This window comes from Cucumis sativus, chromosome 1 (genome assembly GCF_000004075.3).
Source record: "Cucumis sativus cultivar 9930 chromosome 1, Cucumber_9930_V3, whole genome shotgun sequence".
NCBI classification, from domain to species: Eukaryota; Viridiplantae; Streptophyta; class Magnoliopsida; order Cucurbitales; family Cucurbitaceae; genus Cucumis; species Cucumis sativus.
The window spans coordinates 32,029,862-32,057,842 of NC_026655.2; the positions used below are offsets into that span (position 1 = coordinate 32,029,862).

General features: G+C 35.9%; 1 protein-coding gene across 2 annotated transcripts in view; it reads right to left on the minus strand.

The window, feature by feature from the left end:
* Window positions 1–27,467, minus strand: part of LOC101216813 (protein NAP1) — a 35,722-nt gene extending 8,255 nt beyond the window's left edge. The window contains exons 1-21 of one of the 2 annotated variants that reach the window (XM_004145387.3): window positions 27,183–27,467; window positions 26,311–26,742; window positions 26,123–26,197; window positions 25,744–25,824; window positions 24,771–24,851; window positions 24,534–24,616; window positions 24,297–24,381; window positions 18,130–18,255; window positions 17,906–18,013; window positions 16,178–16,222; window positions 15,954–16,096; window positions 15,077–15,209; window positions 7,849–7,959; window positions 7,691–7,769; window positions 6,707–6,900; window positions 5,888–6,033; window positions 3,152–3,233; window positions 2,914–3,024; window positions 1,738–1,863; window positions 1,489–1,628; window positions 872–968 (exon numbers count right to left, since the gene is read on the minus strand). In XM_004145387.3, the coding sequence (XP_004145435.1) occupies window positions 872–968; window positions 1,489–1,628; window positions 1,738–1,863; window positions 2,914–3,024; window positions 3,152–3,233; window positions 5,888–6,033; window positions 6,707–6,900; window positions 7,691–7,769; window positions 7,849–7,959; window positions 15,077–15,209; window positions 15,954–16,096; window positions 16,178–16,222; window positions 17,906–18,013; window positions 18,130–18,255; window positions 24,297–24,381; window positions 24,534–24,616; window positions 24,771–24,851; window positions 25,744–25,824; window positions 26,123–26,197; window positions 26,311–26,721 (2,457 nt within the window). In that variant the 5' untranslated portion in view covers window positions 26,722–26,742; window positions 27,183–27,467. Of the gene's footprint in view, window positions 1–871; window positions 969–1,488; window positions 1,629–1,737; window positions 1,864–2,913; window positions 3,025–3,151; window positions 3,234–5,887; window positions 6,034–6,706; window positions 6,901–7,690; window positions 7,770–7,848; window positions 7,960–15,076; window positions 15,210–15,953; window positions 16,097–16,177; window positions 16,223–17,905; window positions 18,014–18,129; window positions 18,256–24,296; window positions 24,382–24,533; window positions 24,617–24,770; window positions 24,862–25,743; window positions 25,825–26,122; window positions 26,198–26,310; window positions 26,743–27,182 lie in introns of those variants that run through there. The other variant, XM_011662006.2, reaches the window with a different exon arrangement.
* Between the last annotated feature and the right edge of the window lie 514 nt (window positions 27,468–27,981).

Sequence of the window (27,981 nt, forward strand, 5' to 3'; positions counted from 1 at the left end):
CTAATACCAATTTGATAGAACACTAATAAGATGTGTTCTTATTCAATTGATATAAACTCACTATTATAGAGAAGAACTGATATGAGATGAAAATGCAGAAATTAACTAAGAACGAGTAAAATACTTCCCTCTCTGTCTATCCTCTCTCTCAAGGAAGAGTGCAAAAAAACTACCCACCAAACTGATTCTCCCCTTTCTTCCCTCCCCAACTTCCTATTTATAACTGTTGGTGATATATAATTAAATTTGCCTTCAACCACTAGCTTAAGCTTTTGGATGAATCGGTGATTTAATAATAACCATCTAACTGCCTACATAACTAATTACTCTTATACCCCTGCCATGTACTAATCTAAGTATCTAACACATTCTAATTAATAATCTATAAATTTTGATGAAATTTTAGTAATCCTTGCAAAAGAACTTGTCTCCACAACTCTCAGCAGTCAGCATGATGCGATCAAATACAGTATAAGAGAATCAGTTATTCTTTTTTTATCATATAATTTGATCTTTAATTATTTATTCCTAAAATTAAAAAAAAAAAATAGAAGAAAGAAAGAAACTCATTATACCAGGTAGAGCATGGACAAGAATATTAATAAACTTATTTTATTATTTCTCCCATGTACTAGAAAAAGCCGGCTGGTCCAATTTGCCTAAATATACTAGAAAAGAAAACTTGCTAATATCATTGTCAAACATAAAGAAAAATCTCCTCTTATATCTCTGCTCTCTCAGAAAAAGAGAATAAAGAAGCATGGATCCAATTTTAAAAGCTCGTTCGAACTGGGACATTACTCCCAAATCATAAAGGATTGGAAACCTAGTCAAGGAAAAAGAAAAGATGTGAAAAGCAATCATATCATACCTCCCTCAGAACAAAAACGTGATTTAGAACACATATCGGCTCCATATCATTCAGAACAGAGCATAGATTGGTTAACCTTTGCATTGCAGCTTCAAGCCTGTCACAGAAATTTTTTTAAGACTGACTGCATTTATGATAAAACTAACAACTTATCAAAAAAAATTCTTTTTCCCCTTATTCCATAAGAAACACAAAGTATCCAAAACAATCAAAACAGTCAAAACAGAGCATAAAAATTTCCAGACAACATCCTAGCAACAGATTACATGGACAAAATAATCCGTTGCAAAACCACTTCAGGTTAATGTTTACTGGAATTTTTTTTAACCGAGTATTTAGTAAGAAATAATGAAAGAACACACAGATACAAACACATACGCAGTTTCAAAAGGGGTCAAATTACACAAAGGGACTCCAGTGAGGTAAAACAAGATTAAGAGTGTAATTAACTACAAATAGACTGTCACTGATGCCCAAAGACAGAATGTAACAAGGGACCAAAGATCACTAGAAGACCTCTCCCGCCCCCTGACAATTCTATTATTTCTCTCAACTCAAAGACCCCACAGTGTCACAAAATTGATAAAACCAAAGTTATAAGAAAGAAAACAGCTTACATTTTTATTGAACCATTATTCTCAGGATAGCTCTCATAGCCAGGTAAAGGAAAACCAGCTGCTCCTTTTGGAGATTTAGTCAAAGGAATTGAAGCTCTCGAAGCATAATTTAGGAAAGAAGCTGCTTGCTCTGGTAGAAGCTGAAATTTCTTAAAGCATTAGGCTCAGGAATATTTACAAAAATGAAAGCAGAGTGGAATTAGTTAAGCAAATGAGAATGCTGCCTGAAGTGTCGCAATATACAAGTACCTGAATCTCTAGGGCACCAAATCCTCCTTCTGAGTCAAGGATATTAATTAATCCCTCCAAACCACCCATAATAGACTCAATGAGAGATTCTACATAGAGTACAGCGTCCCTGCCAATTCTGGTGACCTGCCATGCACTTCAAATCAAATATGCTACTACGAAATATTTGATTGAGTTTGCAATAAGGAAATGCAATCGTAGGTGAGTATGAATATGAACCAAATCAGACCCCCGAGATAAAAATCATCATGAGGCTCATCCCATCACCACCATTAGTCCACTACAAGGTCTCTAAAGACAAATTGAAAACATTTACAAACAGATAGCAGAGAAATAATCTAAAACTCTCATTTCTCACACTCATTCTCTACTTCTAAGATATCAACATCAACCTCAAATCCAACAAATCTTAGCTTAATTCTTCATAAGATTTTAAAACAGTTTTGTATATGTACATCAACATTTACAATAGACTTCTCATTCCAAGAATTTGAGGATGTCTCAGTTGATGAAAACACAAAAATGAAAAACTAATTGCTCCACATGCCTCAATTTGAAGGCTCTTGGTATTATTCCAAGTTCCAATGGCAAAGTAAAGAATCAAATAAAGCCTCACTCTAGAAAAAGTACGGCTCTCTAATAATTGGTGAAATCTTTCCATTAGAAGTTGTCACACCATAATATTAAGGCATGTACATAACTGGCTTGCTCATTCTTCTTTTGTAATCATGAGGCTGGATGCCACCAAGTTGGGGGACTGGAATTCAGCTTGTATGCTACAAATTTGATGTTGATTTCATTTGTTATATTTATTTAGTTGTAGAACTGAGAAACCAAGCTTTCATCACGTAGAATTAAGGAATATGCACGGTCAAGCCAGTAAAATAACCCCACAAAATGAGTCCAAACCCTAGGCCCTAGCTATAGAGAAATGGGCTTCAATCTAAAAGAATAAGACCTAGCCGATAAGGATAACAACAAAATGAAGGAGAGACTGACACCCACAAAGAAGTATTAAAACTAACAACCTCTAGAATCTCCTAGAACCTCAGAACCCCTAAAAAAAATTCCTATTCTCCCAATCCAAATAACCCACAATATGGCCAAAAAAGAAAGAGGACTACTCTAATCCCAGAAATGAAGATTTATAAGAAGGAAGATGTGTTGAACAATTACCTCCTCTGGGACAATTGGCGAAGCACACTCGGGAAAACTACTGGCAATGCCAAGCCATGCACAGCAATGTTGAGGTCGCCCTTCGGGTCCAAACATTGTATTTCTAAAGACCTTTTGAAAAAAATAGACATGCTCGTTAGCACGTTATCAGTGCATTTACAAATGAAATATAATATTCAAAATATAGCTGCAAATATATAGGTAAGGGACCATGCAGTTTTTGAAAACAAGAACTCACTGCTGTAAGGTGCTGATGGTAAAAGTAAAGCTTTTTCAGACTTCCGTGCTTTGATAATTGGGATTCTAACTCGTCAACACATCTGCGATGATAAAAAAAAATCTGAATGTTAATCTTTTGCACTACAAGCGGCTAAGTAATGTTCATCCGTTTCCTTTTACATTTTATAGTCTTGAGAAAAAGTTTTTTCATTAAAATAAACGAGAGTATAAAAGGCAGATGCCTTAAGAGTTAGCGCCAAAGAGGCAGCAAAAAGACTCTACTGAAGAAAGGACCAACTAGAAAATCATTCAAGCCAGAAGCATAAAGAAGAGATAAATACAAAAACCTTTCAATTAGCTACATACAAGAATCATGGATGTCACACAATGGGAGGCATTAGATTGAATATCTCAACCTCCTAATGAAAAAGCATTTATACAAAAAATTATCCTATTATGTTCTAGCCAAAGCATGTTTTTACTTGAGGCTCACACAACTCACCCTGGGCTTCCTTTTTGTTATTTGTTAAAAAAAAATTTAAGAAATTAAAAAACATCCTCGAGAAATCTTCTCTTCTCATATAATCTCTCACAAAACCTCTAATTTCTTAAAATTCTCATTAACCCTCATATGTATTAAAAATATTTACAGTTTTCAATTGGGTCTGGAAAACAACCTGCTTTCTTTATGTGCTTCGCACTTATACCCAAGAGGTTTATTGAAATTTAGTGTGCCTTGCATTTTACATTAAAAAGTAGTCAAAAATGATTGTATTGTGCATGGATCTCTTTGGCATACACAATTGTACAAACTTTAGTACAGAGTTCTCAAGTAAGGTCATGTTTGTCTCTTTGGCCAAAGATCTTCAGTCTTCCATTGCTCATGATCATACAAGAATAGATGCCTTCCAGTTTTGTAGCCTTGTCTCCATTTTTCCATTACTCCAATTTTTAGACCTTATGGTTGTTGTATTCTGTAGCCTTGGTCAATTGGGAAGTGGTGGGGCGCCCTATGAGTCAAGGGGGTTTAGAGATCGGTAATTTTAGATTTAATTGTAGGTGAAGTGGCCATGGCACTTTTCCCTCAAGCCCGATTCTCTATGGCAAAGGATTATTGTGAGTAAGCATGGAAATCATCCTTTTGAATGGATGGCAAAAGGGGTTAAAGGCACACACCGTAATCCTTGGAAAGTTTTCTCTTTCGAGCTTCCGACCTTTTCTCGGTTTGCTCGTTGCTTTGTGGGGTATGGTAAGGATACCTATTTTGGGAAGGATCGGTGGGTGGGGCATTCTTCCCTTTGTTCTTCACTTCCACATCTTTATCATTTATCCTTTTCCAAAAATTGTATGATATCAAATTTTTTTGTTAGGTCCAATAATTCTACATCCTTCTCTTTGGGTTCTGCCACAATTTGACCAATAGGGAAATGGTGGTGGTTGCCTCTCTTCTTTCTTGGTTGAGGGGTGCAGTTTTGGGAAGGGAAGGAAAGACGTTCGTGTTTGGAGTTAGGGATATACTGTAATTCCTTTTTCAATCTGTTGTTGGATCCCTCGCTCATAGGGAGTCTATTTTTTATGTGGTCTGGAGGACCAATGTTCCTAAGAAAGTCAAGTTCTTAATCTGGCTAGTTTTTCTTGGTCGGGTTAACACTGTTGATAGGCTTGCTAGGAGGACTTCATTTGTTGGGGCTTTTTGTTGCATGCTTTGTCAGAAGGCAGAGGAAAACCTTAATCATCTTTTTTTGGGATTGCCAGTATGCACGGGTTGTGTGGACCTTTTTTCTGTAGGAGTTCGGTGTTAGCCATGGTGGCGATCGAGGCGTTTGTGCAACGATCAAGGAGTTCCTCCTCCATCCACCCTTCAAGGAGAAGGGGGTTTTTTATAGCTTGCAAAGGTGTCCTATTTTGTGGGCATTTGGAGGGAGAGGAACAACCAGGTGTTTCATGGTAGGGAAGGGATCATAGTGTGGTTTGGTCTTTGATTAGATTACATGTCCCTTTGGGTTTTCGATTTCGAAGACCTTTTGTAATATTCTATAGGTAACATTTTGCTTAGTTGGACTCCCTTCAGTTAGTAGGGGTGTTTTGGTGGGTGGGTCTTTTCTTTTTTCTTTGTATGCCCTTGTTTTCTTACATTTTCTCAATGAAAGTTGTTATTTCTGTAAGAAAAACTAACTCATATTTCATGTGTCATAAAATAGGATAAGTAAATACTTTTAACTTTTTACCTAATTTTACCTCCTTTTAACAAATGAAAATTGAATATTATTGATGAGACATGATAACGCATAAAATGTGCTATTTTTAGGGTGTAGTTTTAGCTAGTTTTTGGATTAAAGTGTACTTTCACAAGAATGTTTTCTTATATTATAGGATTCGAGCAATTAAAGCAATAATGATTATTTGCACAAAAAATAGGGATAACTGGAGCAAAAAAAGAGGACTTGGGGGCCAAAGAGACATGAGAGAGTGTTACAGGAGAATTCCCTAGTGGACAGTGTCAAGTTTCATGATATCCAGTGTCTAAATGCTTAAAATATAAGCAATCAAATAATTTGACCCAATGAGGTAGTGTCAAGGTGGGTATCGAGATGCTACCAAGGGCTTTCTATATATTCTATATACTCTTGGGTCAAAAGTTTGAACAAATTAAATATGTATTACTCAAGATTCAATGGAATTTTGTGCAATGAAATTTAAACAATGGTGGAGTTACAAGCCAATTACAATAAGGAGTTATAGGTAGATAAAGAACCTGGACCAATTATATGCAGCATTTCCTTCTGATAATAAGCCCTCCTTCCCAGTGGAAACAGTTGCCTTCTCCAAGTGTCTAATGTTAATAGAAGACCGCGAAGATGTGACAATCATCAATACTGACAGCCAATCCTTCCGAAAATCCTATAAATGGAGACAACTACCATTTCAGAATCTGCTAGCACAGAAGAATGATATATATTAAACAAGAAGTGTAGACACAAAAGTTCTTCCACTTAAATTACCTCTATTGTAATACCACTTGCATGATTATACTTACTAGGTTGTTTAGGCTTTTTTTCTCTTTCCTTTTTTCCTTTAGAACACTTGGAAGGTTCAAACCAATGGGAATAAACACTTCAAAGTTGAAACAATTTTGATCTCTTAGACATTTAACTAGTTATTTCTCTTATTCAATACAATTAGCAAAAGAATTTAATAAGAAAAACTTTAAGAAAATTCAACAGAAAATGGTGAGCAAGAGAAATGAGAATAACTTTTGTAGGAAATGCAAGGAGTGCTGCCATTGAGGCTTTGCAGCATTTTTTGGAACAACGTGCATCAAAATGCTTCTTCTGATTATGCTACTAACAGAGCGGACATATGTTTCTTAAAAGATTATTATTATTAAAAAAAATCCAGCACTTATCAAATAACCATCCAAGATGTAAACAGTCACTTCAGTTTTTTAAGCCTGTTCATTAACTTAAATAAGTTTTGTCATATTAGGAAAAAGAATGCATAGAAACTGCACCTTTTTTACGATTACTAAACTATGTACAAATAAAGTTCAGATGCTCTTTCTAAGGTTGCTTACTGAGAGATCACGTGTGAGTGTAGATATGTTTTCACCCTGAGGTTTAGGTATGCTTTCAAGGTGAAGAACAATTTGCTGAAAAAGATCCTTTAAAGTAGAATCTAGGTCCAGAGCCACCATCCCAGGAGTGCCCAACAAAAACCGGAATCTACCAGCACAGGAAGAAAGATACGATAATGCATAACCTCGAATTGCTGCACATGAACATATATAAATTTGTCAAAAAGTGTATATACATTGTGCACTTATATTATTGGTATTTTTTTTTTCTTTTTGGAGGGTATTTTAGAGTATCTAGAACTGCTTACTAGCTCTTTCCAAGACAACCACCTCACCCATCAGTAATTAAGATTATAATATCTTAAATAGGCGACGACAATAGGTTAAAACCATTTCTATATGTTTTAATTGTTTTAGAATTACTATCTATTCAAGAGCTTAGTTCGTCGCAAAGAACATTTCCATAATATTCAATTGTCTGATTCTCTAACTCTATTTATAACAACCCAACTTGTCATCTAATAAAGAATGTCTAAAATATCCTAATTTTTTTACTAATAATCCTAACACATTGTTTGTTAGATTTAACCATTTCCAAGTCCACTTTTTACAATGGACTTTGATATTAGTTTGATTGATGAAATTCAGTACGTAACTATAACAACTGAAATGAATAGAAAAATATATGCAAGCCTACCATTGTAAATCAAAACTATTCTGTTTCTTAAAAGAGAAAATAATGTAAAAACATGCTTGGTTAAATGTCACTCACCATAAAGTGTAAGCAGTCTATTCGTTGTTTTAAATGGCAAAACTGCTGAAAATATTTACAAATATAGTAAAATAGCAGCCAGTCTATGTGATATTTTACTGTATTTGTAAATATTTTGGTTCATTTTGCTATATTTGAAAACTCCTTCATTCTTAACATTTATTTATGAACAGTATGAAAATCAATTTGACCACAACAGTTAGTTTTCTCACCTGAAATGTACTTGCGCACTAAACAACAAAGACGATCCATTCCATCTATCAGGAATCCAATAGTTGGATCACTAGGATCCTGCAAACAAAATTTTATTAAAATCAAACACTTCCTCAACGTTCTAGTAGAGGAATTTTACAGGGTGGAAGCACTTTACAATGTCCACTGGTATAATCCTGGCCGCTTTGGATTTAGAGGATGCAATTCCCACATGCTGAAAATACCAGGTCACTTCAGATTGTGCTAAAGCCAATGCAGAATACACCATCTGTCATAAATATTGATGTTAGAGAAATATAAAAGTTAATGCATCAGTATCTTTCTGAAGTACCAGTAAAACCCAGATTAAGTAGTGTGTACTGCTATTTAAGTAAAAATGGTCCATAAATAAGAAGACTCTTTTCATCTTATGAGATTGGAGAAGTTTCAAATGTGAAAATATATAACATGCATGGCTAGAAGGATGTGCAAGGAGCTGTTTGTGTCAAGGGTTAGGCGCAAGCTGGCCTATACTTTAGAATATGTCATATTATACATATTTTAATTTAACAAAAACAAATTCCGAAATGTCAATTCTTTTGAACAAGAAACGAAATTTTTCATGGAATAAATGGAAAAGGGCAAATGTTCAACGATACAACTAAAACAAGATTAGAAACAAAATGAGAACATAAAAGCAAGAGTTTGGGGCTTGAACCAAACTTGAAACATAAAACGCCACAAAACACAGAGAGAACGCTGAGATAACCAAAGAAAAATCTTGCAAAAAAACAGCCCCAGGGCCTAACAATGAAAAAAAACCTCTGAATAAACACAAAAGAGCCTCGAAAGACAAGACAAAACCTCTCCAAAACAACAGGAAACTTCTGAAGATTAAAGTACCTGAAAACCAAGAGAAAAGCAAAATAATTTGAAGAGAAACTTTAACCGAAGCTGAAGCCACAATGAAAATCATCCGAAATAGAACTTGAGTTACCAACTTAGTGGAAAAGCTAGAAGGAAGAGTTCCAAGCAAGACAAAATGGCCAAACCTCCAAGACCACAAAAATCCAGTTGTCAAAATTGGAATCAAATTTCTTAATATGCTACCTTTGAAAGAAAAAAAAAATACGAAACACCGACTTACATGGAAACCCGAGTATCCAGAAAAAAACCACTATATTTTTGTTCTTATTATTTTATGATAAATTACAATAGGTACAATGGGGGAGAATAAATATAATACACAATGAGATAAAAAAGAAAAAAGATTTATGGTAAATCTCCCATAATCTCCCTATGGGCCAAGCCCACTAATTCTAAGACTCCCCCTCAAGTAATTATCATCGAGGTCCAACTTGCTAACACAAAAATCGAAGTTTGGTCTGAGAAGCCCCTTGGTGAGAACCTCAACAACCTGTTGGCTCGAAGGGATATACAGAATGCATATGCACCCAATGTCAAGTCTTTCTTCGATGAAATGTTCATCAATCTCAACAAGTTTAGTTCTATCGGTTGAACTGGGTTGTTAGCAATACCAATGGCGACTTTATTATCACAGAATAGCTTCACTGGTGTCTCACACTCATGATGAATATCATACAGAACTTTCTAGAGCCAAATTTCCTCACATATTCCCAAACTCATAGCCCAGTATTTGGCCTCAACGCTACTCCTAGCCACAACACTCTGCTTCTTACTCCTCCAAGTTACAAGATTGTCCCATACAAAGGTACCATAACCGAAGGTAGATTTCCTGTCAAGAACAGATCTTGTTCAGTCTGAGTCAGTATATGCCTCAATGGTCTTTATGTCTGTCTTTATAAACATCAACCCTTTACCAGGAGTCGTTTTCAAGTATCTCAGTACTCTGTTGACAGCTTTCATGTGTCCTCATAGAAAGCCTACATAAACTAGCTGACAACACTCACAGCAAAGGAAATATCAGGATTTCAAGTATCTCAGTACTCTGTTGACAGCTTTCATGTGTCCTCATAGAAAGCCTACATAAACTAGCTGACAACACTCACAGCAAAGGAAATATCAGGATGAGTATGGGATAAGTAAATCAATTTACCCATAAGGCATTGATATTGTTCTTTATCAAGTGGAACTTGATCATCAAAGTTTCGTAGTTTACAATTGAATTCAATAGAAGTGTCAGCAGGACGACATCTCCATATACCTATCTCGGTTAGCAAATTAAGGTTGTATTTTCTCTGAGACGCGGAGATGTCTTCTTTAGATCTTGTCACCTCCATTCCAAGGGAATATTTCAGATTTCCTAAATCCTTGATTTCAAACTCACCACCCATTCTCTGCTTTAGTTTACCAATATCTACCTGATCATCTCCTGACAAAAAAATGTCATCAACATACACTATCAAAACTATAATCTTTCCGGTCTTGGAAACCTTTGTAAATAAAGTATGATCATGTCCCCGACTGTACCCTTGGGACTTGACAAAGGTAGTAAACTTATCAAACCACGTTGGGTGGCTGTTTTAGACCATATAAGGATTTCTGGAGTTTACGACCCTGCTAACCAAAGTGGGATTCAAATCCAGGCGGGGGGCTCATGTAGACTTCCTCCACTAGGTCTCCATTTAGAAAAAGCATTCTTAACATCCAGCTAGTATAGAGGTCAATCTTTGTTTACAGCAACAGATAGTAGGACTTTAGCAGTATTCAACTTCACAACGGGAGAAAAAGTTTCTGAATAATCAACACCATAGGATTGAGTCATTCGCAACTAACCTTGTCTTGTGCTTGTCAAGCGTTTCATATGCTTTGTATTTGAGAATGAACACCCATTTGCATCCCATGGTTTTGTGGCCCTTGGGTAGAGCACAAATCTCCCAAGTTTTATTCTTTTCAAGAGCCTTCATTTCTTCCATGACAGCATTCTTCTATTCAGAACACTCTAAAGCAGTATTGAAATTTTACGGTAATATGGTAGAATCAAGGCTTGCTATAAAAGCTCTGAACTGTGAAGAGAGATTATCATAGGAAACATAGTTACAAATGGGATATTTTGTACAGGACCTGGTATCTTTTCTCAACGCAATGGGAATGTCAAGAGGGATCATACTCATCAAGTTTCCCTATATGACCATGTTCAGCTTTGTTATTACCGGTTCCTGCTCTAACCTCAGTCTCATTACCATTGTTCTTTTCTTCCACATTTTCAAGAACAGCAACATCAGATTTGTCCTTCTCACTCATCTTATTATTAGTACAAGGTTCAGTAGAATTTTCCATACCTTGATCTCAAGGATGTTCAAAGTCTTGGACTGGAGCTGGCAGCTGACTAGTAGGGGACCCAACTTCCTTTTTGAGATTCCTCCTGTAAATACGTTTTCCAGGGAACTTAGTTTGTAGGTAGGACTAAGGGATGAGGATCAAAGTCAGACACGATACAAGGAGTAGGTTCAATAAACTTTAAGGTACAGTTAGACTCTTCACTCACACTCTCCCCCTGAAGATGGCTAATAGGAAAGTAAGGTTAGTCCTCATAGAAAGTAATATTCATAGTGACAAAGTATTTCCTAGACGACAAATGAAAACATTTATAACTGCGCTGATGAAGGGGATACCCAACAAACACACGTGCCTAAGTTTGAGGGGTAAATTTGGTCTGATTAGGACTGAAATTATGGACATAAGCGGTACATCCAAACACACGAAAAGGAACCTCAGAAATTAAATAGAAAGGTAGAACTCCTTAGACAATCTAAGGAAGTTTGAAGGTAGAGGATACAAGAAGGCATTCTATTGATTAAATAAGTTGTTGTCAGAATAGCATCTCCCCACAGATATGAAGGAAGGGAAGTAGATAGCATAAAAGAACGGGCTACTTCCAGAAGATAACAGTCTTTTTCGCTCGGCCACCTTATTTTGTTCAGGAGTGTAGGCGCACGAGTTTTGGTGAACAATCCCCTTGGAGGTTAGGAACTCACTAAGGTCATGGTTTTGGAATTCCCAACAATTATCACTTCGAATAATTGCAATTTTTGTATGGAATTGCATTTCAATAGTGTGATAGAAGTTTTGGAAAACAGAGGAAACCTCAAATTTATCGGTGATAGGGTAGACCTAGGTAAGACAGGTATGATCTGAATGAAAGTTACAAACCACTTTTGCCCAGATGAGGTGGTAACCTTGGATGGACCCCAAACAGTTGTGTGGGTTTATATGGTTGAGGGAAATAAAACCCGATGTTGTTTTGCCCGAATACACACATCACAAGATAGAGAGAAGACATCAATTTTAGAAAATATATGGGAAAACAAATATTTCATATAAGTAAAATTCGGGTATCCCAATCGAAAATGCCACAACATACAATCATGTTCAGAAGTGCTAAAATAGGAAGACAGTAAACTACTACTGGAGGTATCATCATCAAGGATGTAAAGTCCCTTGCTAAGTCGAGTAGTGCCAATCGTCCTCCCTGAGCTCAAGTTCTGAAAACAAACAGATTCAGGTACAAAAGTAGCTTTACAGTGTTGCTCATGAGTAATCTTAGTGATAGATAACAAATTGTAATAAAGCTTACACACATGCAAAACATTCTGAAGAGAGAGATCGTCAAGAGAACTATTTGTCCTATGCCAGCAATTCGGGCTCAAAAGCCATTGGCTATCTGAATTTTTTCATTACCACCACATGGGGTATAAGAGACAGTGCTCCAAAGAATATGTCAAGTGATCTGTAAGCCCCAAGTTTAAAATTCAAGGATTCTTCCCATCGACACTCATAAGGCCAAGGGATTGACACATACCTGACCGAACAATGGCGCCAAGAATAGGGGGGCTGGTCTGGCTTGCAGTAGGGCCAGTTGACTGAGAGGTGCTGGCAGTCTTACTAACATAGGCACGTCCTGAGTTCTGTTTCTCGGGAACGGTAGAGGAATTTACAACACTGATTCTTGGTGTGCTACTGTTTCTTGCAGTGCTCGCATACAGGGATTGGTTTCTCACTATTCTTATCATTATCATGGGTCAAGGATCAAGCACTAAAGGCAGCAGCAGAGTCAGTTATATAATTCTAAGGCAAATTAGGAAGTGAAATTACCGTGTTCTTGGAATATATCGACAACTCGATTGGTTTGGAATGTACTGAAGACTCGCCAACTTTAACCCCCGATTTGTTAAGGATTTGGTCAATTTCGTTAATACAAAAGTAGGGCTGTTGTGAAGAATAAAACGAAAATGACGCATGGATTGACGGATCAAATAGTGGTTGGCAGTAACCAAAGGGCAAAGGCAGCGTGTGGGCCTATGACTGACCGAAAGGGTGCGACGATTGGACAAGCGACAACGCATAGAAAAGACTGGGCTAGATGGTGAAATGAACGAACAGCGACATGTGGGCCCACGCGCCTGACAACAGCATTGTTGTGAAGAAGATTCTGATCGTTTGGCTGCACAAATGACAATGAGGGTGAGCCCATAGTGACTGTCGGCAGCTTTTGAAGCTGGTGGAGTAATTTTTCCATGGTGGCGACAACGACAGCAACGGCTTCTAGTTCGGTCTAGGTTTCTCCTAAACTATTTTCTAGGGTTTCGTTGTTGCTTTGCTCTGATACCACATTGAAAGCAATAAAAATACAAAACATTGACTTACATGGAAACCGAGTATCGAGAGAAAAACCACAATAATTTTGTTCTTATTATTTTTTGATAAATTACAATAGATACAATGACGGAGAATAAATAGAATACACAATGAGATAAGAAAAGGAAAAAGATTTCGGGTAAATCTCCCACAATCTCCCCATGGACCAAGCTCACTAATTCTAACACTACCAAACACATATCCAAGAACATGAAATACAACTTTGGTGTTCGTTGAATCCCTTGTTTTCAACTTTTTGTTTTTAGAATGCCTACTAAACAAGCTCTAAATTTCCAAAACATGTTTGAGGCCTTTTTCCTTATTGATTTGCTCTATATTGCAAGAGTGGGTGCAAAGTTTGGCATCCAGTCTTGGTCCATCTTGAAGAGGCTTCGCCTTCCTTGGTCATGGTCTACAATCATAAGAAACTTCTTCTCAGGTTATAGTACTCCATTCTTGGCCAACTGTAGGAGCAATCTTTTGGAAATTCCTTCCCCTTTATTTTTCTCGAAAAGAGTACTCTAAAAGGCATCAATAGTTGTGTTGTGAACTAACAAGCAAAGCACACAAAGCTCTCTCTTCTGAACGTTTGATCGGTATCAACAAGAGTTTTTCCGTCTTCACCAGCAGCAACCAATGTTGATCCAAGTGATCGCTTTGAGGAGAGTTTTCTTCGAGAATCAAAACACAAGTCCTTTACTGTGAATCAGTAGTTGAATACTAAGGAGAAATTTTCTATATAGCAGTAGTTGAATACTAAGGAGAAATTTTCTATATAGCAGTAGTTGAATACTAAGGAGCAATTTTCTATCTATATAGAAAATTAAGAACAAGCAAGTATTAAAAACTAGAAAGCATGAACACTTTAGTTTGACTAACGATTTTGTGTCCGACATGTGTCTGACACTTGGAGACTCCAACATCTGTTGGACACATAACGAACACTTGTTAGTGCAATAGATGTGTCAGACGCTAGTTTTACAAAGCCAAAGTAGGTCCAACATTTGTAAACATGCATCAAGCACTTGTTAAGTACACTAAATAGGCACATATGATAAAAATAAACAATTTGTAGAGCAAAACGCATCAAATGATTTCTTTAGCATATATATATTTGACAAGAATGATTTCTTTAACATATAAATGCATACATTCATTAACTTTTAGTTTCCTTCTCGTATAAAAGTGATATCTATTTTAAACGATATATATTTTAATAAATGTGCCCTTATTGTATCCTTGTCGATGTCCTCAATTTAAAGAAATGAGAAGTTGTTGTGTCCACATTGTATTGTATCCATATCTCGTACCAGTGCTTCTCAGATTAAAGAAAGGAATAAAACCCAAATATCATCTGATCTCCCAACATAACCTTGCTTCTTTAATATAATAACTTAAATTCTTATTAAGAAAAAAACAGAAAAATCCACACATTTTAAATGGACCGACCTTATGTTATCAAGTACATTTGCCAGTACCTTTAGGAACTATCTCATTTCATCTTTTAATTGGCATATAGCTATTCTCGAAGATATAAAGACTTTTCTTTTCCATACCCTTAGAGAGCACTCTTTCCAAAAGGGAGAAAAAAAAATAAGAAATGAGAAATGAGAAAAGTAAAAAATCAAAATCAAAAACTTATTTGGGAGAATTTTACTAGAGCATTCAGGTCCATGTGGCAAGAAAGGAATAGAAGAATCTTTCGAGGAAGGAAAAAAAAAACCCTCTTATTGAAGATTTTTGTATGGTATAGTTAACTTGATTGTGAGAAAGTGTAAGAGGCATACCTGAATATTGGGAGCCAATAAACTCGGTTGATCGGTAAAGAATATCACCATTCTTCCAATCTCCTGCTTGAGAAATATTCTTCTCTCATGATGTATGGCACCACAAGACACTATTGCTTGTTCCTGGATCTCGCTGTAATCACAACAATTATTGCATCATCAGCTTCGTGATGATTTTGCCACAAACATGAAAGAGGGGTAAAAGGAGAAAATACACACACAGTCAGGCAGGCCAAAACTCATGGAGGAATTCATGAAGACAAGATCAGGGGAATTTTTCAGTATAACTAAAGCATTTTTTTTAATTAAGGGTTACAGATTTTTCATCAAGGATGGACCTCCAAAATAAGGTTTACTATTTTTTTCTAACCTACCTGATTAAGGCTTACTATTGATCAAACAAAACGATCAAAACGCTCAGATGAACTAAACCTATAAAACGCACACAAACAGATTTCCTAACACTAACTTTTGCACAACCTTGGACAGTTTACTAGGCTATCCATTTTACTACCTATTTCCTATCCAGAGCCATCATGGAAACCACATTATTCAACGTATGGATGATGTTGGCTTATTGATCAAAACAACACCACCAGATAATAAGGGAATTCTACTACAACCCTCCAAGAAACTTTGCTTGAACTTTTTATCATGTACGTAATGTGCTCTGCAGAGCACAATTAATACACATGATTGGATATAGAAAAAGCATTTTCTTAAAAATGAAAACTGCAGGCTGCAGGTGTTAACTGATAATGACATCCGTCCAACCAACATGATTCTCATGTACAAGTGTTAGAAAATTAGAAAATGAAATGAAAAGATGATTATGTAGTTAAATGAAACAGAACAAAATATAAGACTTTCTTTATACCTGATCATTTTTTCAACCTGTTTGGCAACACTATACTCTAGATCGGCTTCTTTCTGCTTTGTACGCCCAGATTTGGCCATTTTCTTTGATTCTAGTACTCTTGGCAAAACATATAATTGATAATCCTCATGTAGATGTATGAACTACATGTCAGTTGAACAACAATAAGACCACAAATGAATAAAAAAATTTCAAATAAAGGCTTCTAAAGTTTATTCTCTTACCTCATCTCGGAATAATGAAAGAATTAAGTTTTCCTTTAGTACAACCTGAAATGTCAGGATCAACGATGAGAGAAGATAACCCAAAAGAAATTATTGATAAATATATGATGCTGAGTTTCTCTTTTTGATTGAAATAATGAGCAAGATTTAGTAAAACAAGAAAGAAATTAGAGAGTTGTGCAGCCCACGAAGGTCAATAATTCTGTAGAGAAGGAAAGAGGCAAGTAGCAGAAGGGAGGGATGACAAACACAAAACTATAATAAGAAGATGACAAAAATCTCTCCAAGTAGCTAGTACCAAGAAGCCAAGAAACAATGTGCTGAAATATTTCAAACTCAACAATACATTGGAATAATCAGGAAACAGACATTTTTACAGGTTGATGAACTCCACCAGAATGGTTAGGCTTTTTTACTAATTACATATAAAGCAAGGAATAGGATGCCATTAAGACAAGAAATTCCAACATCTGAAAATCGTTGCAGAAAGTTTGACCATCATTTCATTTGCTTTCCTCTACCTCTAACAAAAGTGAATTCCTTTTCTAGAAGAAATTGTTTGAGGAGGCCATAACGTGGCTGACAGTTTTGCTTTGTTGAATGTACGAGAGAGAAACTGTAAAAGAACCTCAAAGTTATATCGCGTGATTATTAGGAACGTGTAAATTTGTGAATCCATAACCAACTGTTATTGTGAGCAGCAAAATTAGTGGCCGCATACAAAAAATTTTCCTTTTTGAGAGACCAAACTCCTTTTGGTTTCCCATCAAGGACAACAAAAAAATCTAAACTAGAAAATATAACACCACACCCACCATTCCGAAGAATCCAAAACTCCGAACCTACCTCATTATTGTGGGCTTTATGTGGAGTAGTTGGAAACCAACCTCTCCTTTTGTTTTTCCAAGACTCCGTCACCACCCATCAACTGCTATCTTGGCCATAAATAGAGTCAATAGTTTGTCTAATAATGGTAAAAGTGGCCTGAGATATGAAGATATGGAAACAGAACACTTTTGGACCATTTCACCAAGACTTCAGCAACGATCATATGGACTCAAATGGTGAGACTGATGTATAATGAAAAGTTTTTTTTTTTCTAGAAACAAATTGATGTCTACCAAGGGACTTCCAGAACATTTAACTCTTTTTGAAATAAAAGTAAGAATCTCATTCTTTTTTTTTTCTTATCTTTCTTTTTTTCTTTTTTAATGGAAACAGCCACTTTCATTGAGAAAAAAATAAAGGCATAAAAGTGCATACAAAAACACATGCTCAACAAAAACAGCGGAGCTCCAACTATACCAGATAGCATCTATGGAGTAGCTACAAAAGGTTTTCAAAATTTAAACTCAAAGGGAAATATGGAATCTAACGAGCGACCAAACATCAAAAGAATTCCTTTCCACCCCTCTAAACACTCTATTCTTACGCTTACCAAAAGATCCCACAAAATAGAAAGCATCCCAATAGGCCACAAAAAAATATCCTTCTCACAAAAGGGGGATGAAGAAGGAACTCTCTGATTGAATCACTCATGTCCTTATGTAGAGTAAGCAAGGTCTCAAACGTCTAAAAGAGATAATCTCAGATCGATCTAGTAAACTCACACATCCAAAGATATGAAAATATCAACTAGGATAGATAGGTGTAGGACATGAATATATTTTTTAGTCCACGTGAAAATTTAGCAATAAAGGAACGGACTCATGATATAGAGGAAAGTACCAGAGCAATGTCAATGCTGGTTACACGAAGCAGCTCATCAGGGCAAACAAGATACCCCAACAATACCCACTCCCGATAGGAGGTGACATTTGCAAGATCTTGTGCTCTCTACACAGAAAGTGGTGGAATAGCTTAGAAAAGTAAACAATAAACAAAAAACTACTTCAAGAGGTTTATAACTAGCAGTAGTAAGAAATAGAAAGATCATCAAAAGAGAGATTTACCATTGGATGGGCAGAGTTCGTAAGTATGTCTGGGTATCGAGGGTGATATGGACTTAAAAAGCCTTCATTTCTAAGTTTTCTTGTATCTGTTGACAGAAAAATAATAGGACCCACTGCCTCTAAGACCTGAAATGGCAGACTAAGGATTACATTAACAACTCTTCACGAGTTACAAACTTTTCATTCAATATTGAAACGAACAGAGAAGAAGAAAGCATCCAAATTAGTCATACATGTTCACAAAGATGGAAGATACAAACTTAGTAAAAGTAAATCGAAACCATTTATCTGTATACAATTTAGCTGTAAACCATTTAGTGCAATATTCTCAAAATTATATAAGAGTAGAGAAAAACTTGCTTCAGTTTTGAAAATCAAATAGGATTATATTAAATGAACAAAAGATATGAAATGAGTCCACACACCGAACTAGCAAACTCACTAACTCCAAAGATATGAAATGAGTCCACACACCGAACTAGCAAACTCACTAACTCCAAAGATATGAAATGAGTCCCCACACTGATCTAGCAAACTCACATCTCCAAAGATATGAAATGAGTCCCCACACCAAATTTACATCATTCATATCTTTGTTCGCAATACATTTAAGAAATGTATCTATGTTGAATCACCAATTTATCCAAAAGCTTAAGCTAATCGGTAAAGTTAAATTCAATATTGGATCATCCAACACTCCCACCTGTGAGCTTTAATATCATGTTAAATCACCAATTGACGCAACAAGCTTAAGCAAATCAGTGAAGGTAAATTTAATATTATACCATCTAACAGTCCCCATACATCTCCCTTACCAAAACCCGTGGTCAAATTGTTGTGGTCCAGTTTGTCTCATATATTCTTCAAGGTGCTTTCTATCCAAATTTTGGGTGTTAGTTTGTCAGCTTTTCATCTTATTTAGCTGATACTCATCTTCAACCATAAAATTCTCTACTATATTTTTATTTCCTTGTATATTTTTTTATTTTGGAGCATTACCCTCTTTCATTTTATCAATGAAAAGTTTGTTATTCCTATTAGAATGGTTTGTTATTCCTATTAGAATTAGAGGGCTTAAGCCCAAAGAAAGATTAAATCTAATATTCTCTTTTTTTTATCTTAAGCTTGTTGTCTATTTATTTTTCCCTTGTTGTTCCTTTTGTTCTTACGAGATAAGAAAGTCATATCATGGTTTTTTCCCAGTACACGGGTTTCCACATAACTCAGTATCGTATTTTCTTTACCGCTTTTAATATGGTTTTTCTATCATGCTTCATATTTTACTATTTCTGAACAATATTGTATGTTGTGGCATTTTCAGTTGGACAATCCAAATTTTCAATATATTAAGTATGTATTTCTCCATCTGTTCTCTAAAGTTGATGTCTTCTATTTATCTTATGAGTGTATTCGGGCTACGCAGCATCAGGTTTCCTTTCCCTCACAGCCATATAAATCAACCCGACCGTTCACCCTTAACCATAGTGACGTTTGGGGTCCATCAAAGGTCAACACCTCTTTTGTGAAACAGTGGTTTGTAACCTTTATTGATGATCATACCCGTCTTACCTGGGTCTTCCTTGTCAATGATAAATCTGAGGTCTCCTCTATATTCTTGAACTTCTATCATCGTAGAAATGTTGTTTAATGCAAAAATTGCAATTCTTTGGAATGATAATGGTCGTAAGTTTCAAAATCACACCCTTAGTGAGCTTCTGTCCTCGAAAGGGATTGTTCACCAAAGCTCATGTGCTTACACCCCTCAACAAAATGAGGTTGTCGAGCGGAAAAACGTCACCTTTTGGAAGTAGCTCGTTCCTTTACGTTGTCTACTTCCTTGCCTTCTTATCTATGGGGAGATGTTGTTCTTACTACAGCGTATCTCATCAATAGGATGTCCTCCACCTTCAAACTCCCTTAGAGTGTCTCAAGGTGTTCCATCCCTTTACCTACCTCACTTTTGAGGTTCCCCTTTGATTGTTTGGGTGTACAACCTATGTTCATAGCTTTGGCCCTAACCAGACCAAATTCACCCCTCAGGCTTAGAAGTGTGTGTTAGTTGGGTATCCTCTTCATCAACAGGACTATAAATGTTTTCATCCTCCTTCCCATAAGTACTTTGTCTATGGATGTCACCTTTCGTGAAGATCGACCTTTCTTTCCCGTTAGCCATCTTTAGGGGCAAGTGTGAGTGAAGAGTCTAACTATCCCTTAGAATCTACCAGTCTTAGCCTTGTACCTTACCTGACCCCGATCCTCATCCCATGGTCTTACCTATAAACCAAGTTTCCTGGAAAATCTACTATAGGAGGAATCTCAAAAAAGAACTTGAGTCTCCAACTAATCAGCTGGCTCCAGTCCCAAACTCTAAACCTCCACAAGATCAAGGTATGACTAATCCTATCGATTCATGTGTTGACAGTAAAATGAGTTGAATGACAGGTCCGATATAATTGTTGTTAAAGATATGAGAGAAAAGGACAATGTTGATGAAATTGACGTTAAAGCAGAAACTGTGGGTAATAAGGCTGAACAGGATCATTCAGGTAATCTAGATGAGTACGATCCTTCTCTTGGCATTCCTATTACGTTGAGGAAAGGTACCAAGTCCTACACGAAACACCTCATCTGTAACTATGTTTCCTATTAGAGCCTATCACTACAAGTCAGAGTTTTTACAGCCAGCCTTGACTCTACCATGCTACCTAAAAATATCCACATTGTTTTAGAGTGCTCTGAGTGGAAAACTAAAGTTATGGGAGAGATGAGAGCTCTTGAAAAAACAAGACTTGGGAAATTTGTACTCTCCCTGAGAGACATAAAGTCGTGGGATGTAAATGGGTGACACTCAAATACAAGGCAGATGAAACTCTTGACAAGCATAAGGCCAAGTTATTTGCTAAAGGGTTTACTCAGACCTATGGAGTCAATTACTCTAAAAAAGTTCCCCAGTTGCAAAACTAAATACCATTAGAGTCTTGTTATATGTTGCTATGAATAAAGACTGGCCTCTATATCGACTAGATGTTAAGAATGCAATCTTGAATTGGGACTTGGAAGAGGAAGTCTACATGAGCCCCCCCTCCAAGGTTCGAAGCCCAATTTGATCAACGGGTATGCAAACTTCAGAAATCCTTGTATGGACTAAAACAGTCACCGAGAGCATGGTTTGATAGGTTTACTACCTTGTCAAATCCCAAGGGTACAATCAGGGACACTCTGATCACACTTTGTTTATGAAAGTCTCCAAGACTAAGAAGATCGTCGTGTTGACTATTTATGTTGATGACATTGTTTTATTTAGGGATGACACCATTGTGATCATCCAACTAAAAAACAAGATGGGTGATGAGTTTGAAATTAAAGACTTGGGAAATCTGAAGTATTTCCTTGAGATGGAGGTAGCTAGATCAAAAGAAGGCATCTTCGTATCTCAAAGGAAGTATACCCTTGATTTGCTGACTAAAACAGGTATGTTGGGTTGTCGTCCTGCTGATGCTCCTATTGAGTTCAATTGCAAACTAGGAAACTCAGGTGACAAAGTTCCAGTTGATAAAAAAAAAACCAACGCCTTGTGGGAAAGTTGATCTACTTGTCACACACTAGACCGAATATCTCCGATATTGTGAGTGTCGTTAGCCAGTTCATGCAAGCCCCCTATGAGGAACACGTGGAGGCAGTCAACAGAATTCTGAGGTACATAAAAACAACTCTTGGTAAAGGGTTGATGTTCAGAAAGACCGACTGAAGAGCTACTGAGGCCTATACTGATTCTGATTGGGCAAGGTTCTTTGTCCATACAAAATCCACCTCTGGCTATTATATTTTTGTATGGGGCAATCTCGTAACTTGGAGAAATAAGAAGCAAGGGATTGTAGCTAAAAGCAGTGCTGAAGCTATGTACAGGGTTATGAGTCTGGGATATGTGAGGAAATTTGGCTACAGAATGTTTTATCTGACCTTCATTAGGACTATGAGGTGTCAATGAACTTATCCTGTGACAATAAGGCAGCTATTAACATCGCCAACAATCCAGTTCAACATGATAAAACTAAACACATGGAGATTGATCAACACTTTATTAAAGAAAAACTGGACAATGGTAGCATATGCATTCCTTACATCCCCTTGAGTCAACAAGTTGTTGATGTTCTCACCAAGGGGCTTCTCAGAAAGAGCTTTAATTCATGTGTTAGCAAGTTGGACCTTATTGACATTTACGTCCCAAGAGGGAGTGATTAGAATTAGTGGGCTTAAGCCCAAGGAAAGATTAACCCTAATATTCTTTCCTTTTTTATCTTAAGCTTATTGTCTATTTATTTTTGCCCTATTGTATCTTTTGTTCATATGAGATAATAATAAGAAAGTCATATCGTGGTTTTTCTCCAAGTACTCGGGTTTCCACGTAACTCAGTGTCGTATTTTCTTTACTGCTTGTAATAATTCCCATTAAAAAAAATAATGAATAAATAACTATTTCAAATAGCATTCTTTTTTCTATATTCCTTTTCCTTGCTATTCCATACGTTGAGACTACTACTGCCGTTGCAAGAATTTATAAAACCATTTCCAGAGACCGTTTTAGATCATTTTCAAATCTTCCATGGTTAGACTATAAATTTTGAGGACCAAAGGAAACTCGTTTCCCTTTCTCATAACTCATTGATTAAGATGAAGTATTTTTCCTTTCTTTACCTTGCTTGGTAAGATGTATGCTCATACTCTATATTTGCACCATTTCCATCTTTCTAAGATTTTATATTTACAATTTTGGGTAAATTACAAGTTTGGTCCCACAAGTCACAATTTTGATGACAGTACTATCTAAACTTCAAAAATGGTTTAATTAAATCCCAAAACTTTTAACTAATATAAGTTAACCTGCCGACAAGTGGTCTGCCTTTGGGAGGTAATTCTAAGTCTATTGGCTGGATTTCTCTCCTAGTGTTGAGTCACTTTTGATGTTTTATGGAGGATTAAGATTCCAAAGAAAGTCCAAGTTCTTTTTTCGGCTAGTTTTGCTCGGTCATGGACTCATGTGAACACACTAGATAGGCTCTCGAGAAAGCTTCCTTCGTTAATGGATTCGTTAATGTGTTCTTTCTGTTGTATCCTTTGCTGGAAGGCAGAGGAAAACTTGGGATACCTTCTCTAAGAATGTCAATTTGCAAGATCGATGTGGAATTGTTTTTTTCATGAGTTTGAGGGTATAATTGCTCACCACAAAGACATTCATTGATGATCGAAGAGTTCCCCCTCCATCTGCCTTTCAAAGTAACTGTTGTCTGCTTTGGTGTGGGATATTATAGGGAGAGGAATATGGTGTTTCAAGGTGTGGACAGAGACCATTGTGAGGTTTGGTCCTTGGTGAGGTTCCATGTTTCTCTTTGAACCTCAATTTCAAAGTCTTTTTGTAATTATATGATGGAGCCCCGAAATTGTAATAGAACACAGAGATAGAATGTTCTTATTCAATGGTAAAGATGAATGTATTACAAGATCGAATTGATGAAGGAATCAATTCGAGAAACTATGAAATGGAAATTCAAAGGAAACTCTCTCTCACTATCTTTTATCCTTTCTCTCAAGGATGAAACAGAGTTCTCACAAAATGCACATACCCTTCCCTCCTATTAAAATTCTACTTATAACAGACACAAAGACTCTAACTGCCATGGGTCCCACTGTGGTCCCCCTTCTAATTGTCTAAGCTTCACTTCACACGTGCTATTCCTTTCTTTCCTTTTCTACTGTATTACAGAATAATAGGTGGTCTAACATTATTCTGTAGGTAATGTCTTACTTAATTGAAAACTCCTTCTCTAGGTAATAATTATTTTATTTTTAATATTCTAATAGGTCCCCAAACTTTAAAAATTAGCTAATAAGTTCCACTCTTAACTTTTAATGGTTTTTCATAAATCATGAATAGATAAGACAATAAAAAATTTGGACCCATTAAATATAATTGGAAGTTCAACAATATATTAGACACGACAGTAAGAGATTTTGGACTTTCCAGGCTCCAAATCCATGACCCTTACACACAATTGTTAAATGGACCAAACTTAAAAATTTTAATTTAACCTATAATTTCCGATTCTCATTATACCCAGAGAAAAGAAGGGCCATTTCATTGCTTTCGTTTAAATAAAAGTGAGGTTAACCTCTCCAATGCGTGGGCTGACAAAATTTAGATCCTCTTGAAGTCCTTTCAGAGGTGGATCATATGAGTCAATGAATTGAACCAGCCTGTAACTCAGAAAAAAAAAAACATAAAATGAATAATTTGTTAGTCTGAATATTTGAAACTGTGAAAGTTAGAGGTCATGATGAAAATAAGTATAGTTACTACAAACAGTGACAGGCTGAGGTAGGGCTTAAGGAACAACTATGCCTCATACCGATGATAAAAATCACAGTCTCGATCATTTCTTGTCATGGCGTGCAATAGATTATAAATCTGAAGCATCATTTTCCTTGGCAACTGTCACAAGACCATCAGCAAACTCGAAAATCAACATCAAAACATATCGATGAAAAACGGATGCTGCCAGCATGTATAGTTGATAACCTCTTCGATGAATGAAATTGAAACACAGGGAAAATACTAAAAACAGAAAATCATGTAGTTGACTTGCCTTATGAGCGAACAAGTTAACACGGACGAAGGAACAAAATAGATCCATAAAAGCATGCAGAATCACTGAATTTTGATGGGGCTGCAAAATACTGTCACAAGTTATTAGAGATAACATACAGAATCATTGCCACTGTGATCCAAACAATAAATACACCAGAAAGTATGATAAAAAAAAGTGGTGAAACTACAATTACCAAGTTTTATTTACTCACTCCATGATATCAACATTATATGGATGAGACTAAAGCCAAAGCCTGAAAATTATTTCAAAAATATCTGTTCTTTCAAAAGCTGCAATATTATCCTTGATTTTTCATAATTATTTCAGAGTTATTCTTGAACTAGAAATCCAATGGAAAAAATGGGGACCTGGAAAAGGTGTGGCAGTGACTTGGAACAGTGTGGTGGTGTCCAAGTCCTAATTCTCATTCCGTATCCCAACTTTTGTCCAACATTCTAACAAATTCGACTCTGATGGTATTTTTTAAGCCTTTATGAAAGATCAAAAGAAATATTGAAGATTTCAAAAGAACGGGTATTGAACCTAAGCGCAAATTTCTGGTTATTTTTCTAGTCTATTTTGTTTATTTCTAAGCTGCCCATAAGGGTGGCTAAGTTCCAGAAAAAGTGATGAGGAACTTCCTTAGGGAGGCCACAGTGAGAGATTCAGAAAGCCATCTCATAATTTGGTCTGTGATCATCTGGAAAAAGCCTAATTCCATTACTAAGGAAATGGTTATGACTAGGTCCCATAGTCTTTTCTTCTTTTCTTCTTTTCCCCTTCTTTCTGGAATGTTCAACAAGTGAAACTATAAAAGAGCCTTCTACTACATGCGTTTGTTAGTTTCATTCAGGGTTATTCCTTTTAAAGGAAAAACAATACAATTTACAAACCGAATTTCACATCCATAAATATCATTCTGCCCAGCGAACATCACCTACATTTTAACATGACTATCTTTAAGACTCACCAATAAAGTTATGACTGTACTACTAATATCCAGTATAAGTCGCAGAGCCTGCTCTCGAAATGCCATCAAATCAAGCAGCAGCTGTTAAAGAGAAAGGAAACTGTTACAAATTATGCTATATTCTTGAAATCCAATTGATGAAAAGAAAAGCATAAATCTGAAATTGCATAGCAACCAACTTGAAAACTCTATCTTAGATTGTGGTTACACATTGTGAAGCAAAGAGTGTTGAGAGTCTAAAGAATTTGTAAGAAAATGTACATGCAAAGTTTCGTGGATAAATCATCTAGATTCTGACGTAACAAACAAAGCTGCCAGTATAATAATTTGAACGTGCTAATATCAGATGAAAGCTGGTTAAAGATCTACCAAATCCTACCTGAACCCATGGTTCCAGACTCTGAATATAAAGTTCTGCACTATCATTGATAGCATCCAGAGCAATTTTATCAACCTGAGACAATATTTTCCAACAGCGTCTCAAGTTAATTAGTAGTGTACAAATAAAAATGACTGATAAAAACAAATGTGTCCAACGGAAAAGGACAAATACAAATAAAATCTTACACGCTCAAGTTGTAATTTGCTAAAATGTTCGGGGAATTTTTTAGAGAGCAATATGCAAATCCGTGGATGGTTAGGGAAAACCCCTGCTTTCCAAAATGCTTCAGAAAATACATGAGCAACTGGATCAGGATAGTCTAGAATTTGGTTCAGTCTATATATTTTAGCCATAAGACCTTCTGCAACTTCAATAAGCTGGTACACCCACTGAACATTCAAACCCTTAAGGGAGCCAACTGAAATGGGGTTCTGACCATCATGACCAGTATTTCTAGTATTCCGAGCTGCAACTGGAGAAGTCATATCGGGCCCCAAGTACTCGGTCCATCTGGATTGGTCATCCTCCCTTGTTCTAGTATTGGTGGGTGATAGAGACGGATCCTGAACTGAATACCGTTGTCTTGATTTCGCCATTGATTAATAACTTCTTCAATCCTAAAAAATGTGCAATTTGAGTATGGGGTAGTTGAAAACTGAATATTAAGTAGAAGAACAACACAATTCAACATTCATTCTGTAAACACGAGAAGAGATAAATGATGAAAGAAAAAACGAGACTAGTTGGTTAGTGCTGGTTATTCCAGCTCCAAGAGTCAATAGTAGAAAATTGAAGCTAAGCAACTAAGCATCCTAGCCTTGTGTAAAAGTAAAACCAAAATGTTGTTGTTCAGGACAGAAGCTTCGTTCAATAATTGAGAAGCTGAATGTTGAATTCCATGAAAACAGTTAAAAAGGTACAATAATCGTACTCAGATGGAACTAAATTGGGAAAGGAAAAAAAAACAGAATCAACAATCATATTAATCTCCCGCGATTGAAACAACAAAATTAGAATGGGAGCGGAGAAGAGAAGAGCAAAACAGAGAAATACATACCTTGTTAAGAAGTTGAAGTGAGAATGAAGGTGAGGTGAGGTCAGATCCAAGAGGTGAATGAAAAATGGGGAAGAGGGTTGAAAGGGTAGTTGGTAAATTGAAGTGAGTTGAAGAAGAAGAAGAAGAAGAAGAAGAAGAAGAAAAATGTGTTCCTTTCTTCTCTTCGTTTTTGAGAGATTGTATTGAGCTAAAAATGTGAACCTCTAACTTAGTCCTCTCTCAACTCTTCCATTTTCAGTTGTTCACCCCTTTCTTCATTCTTAGTAATCTTTCTTTCTTTATGCTTCTCTTTCTACACTGTTCTTTCTTTCTTTCTTTCTTTTAGCGTAGATCTTTTTAGATTTTAATTTTTTTTTTCTTTTTAAGTTTTGAGTTTATTTTAATTTAGTTACTGTGTTTTTTTAGTATGGTAATTTTAGAGATATAGGATTTAACCTCTTATTTTAATCTGATCTCACTTTAACTACGATTATCATTTACATTCTAGTTTTTGTTATATTTAGTTGAAAATACAGAGTTTTGCACTTTTCATTGTTACTTTTACTAAATTATAAATTATTATAAATAAAAAATAGTTTAAAATATTTATAAAATATAACAAAATGTTAAATTATATCAATAATAAGTATTCATAGGTATAAGTATAGGTATGTATGAATGATAAATATTGATAGATAAAATATAAAACTTTACTATTTATAAATATTTTAATTTATTTTACTATTTAATAATATAGAGTAAATATTTGAGGCTAAAAGTATAAAATTTAAAATTGAAAGACTAAAATTGAACGAGGTAT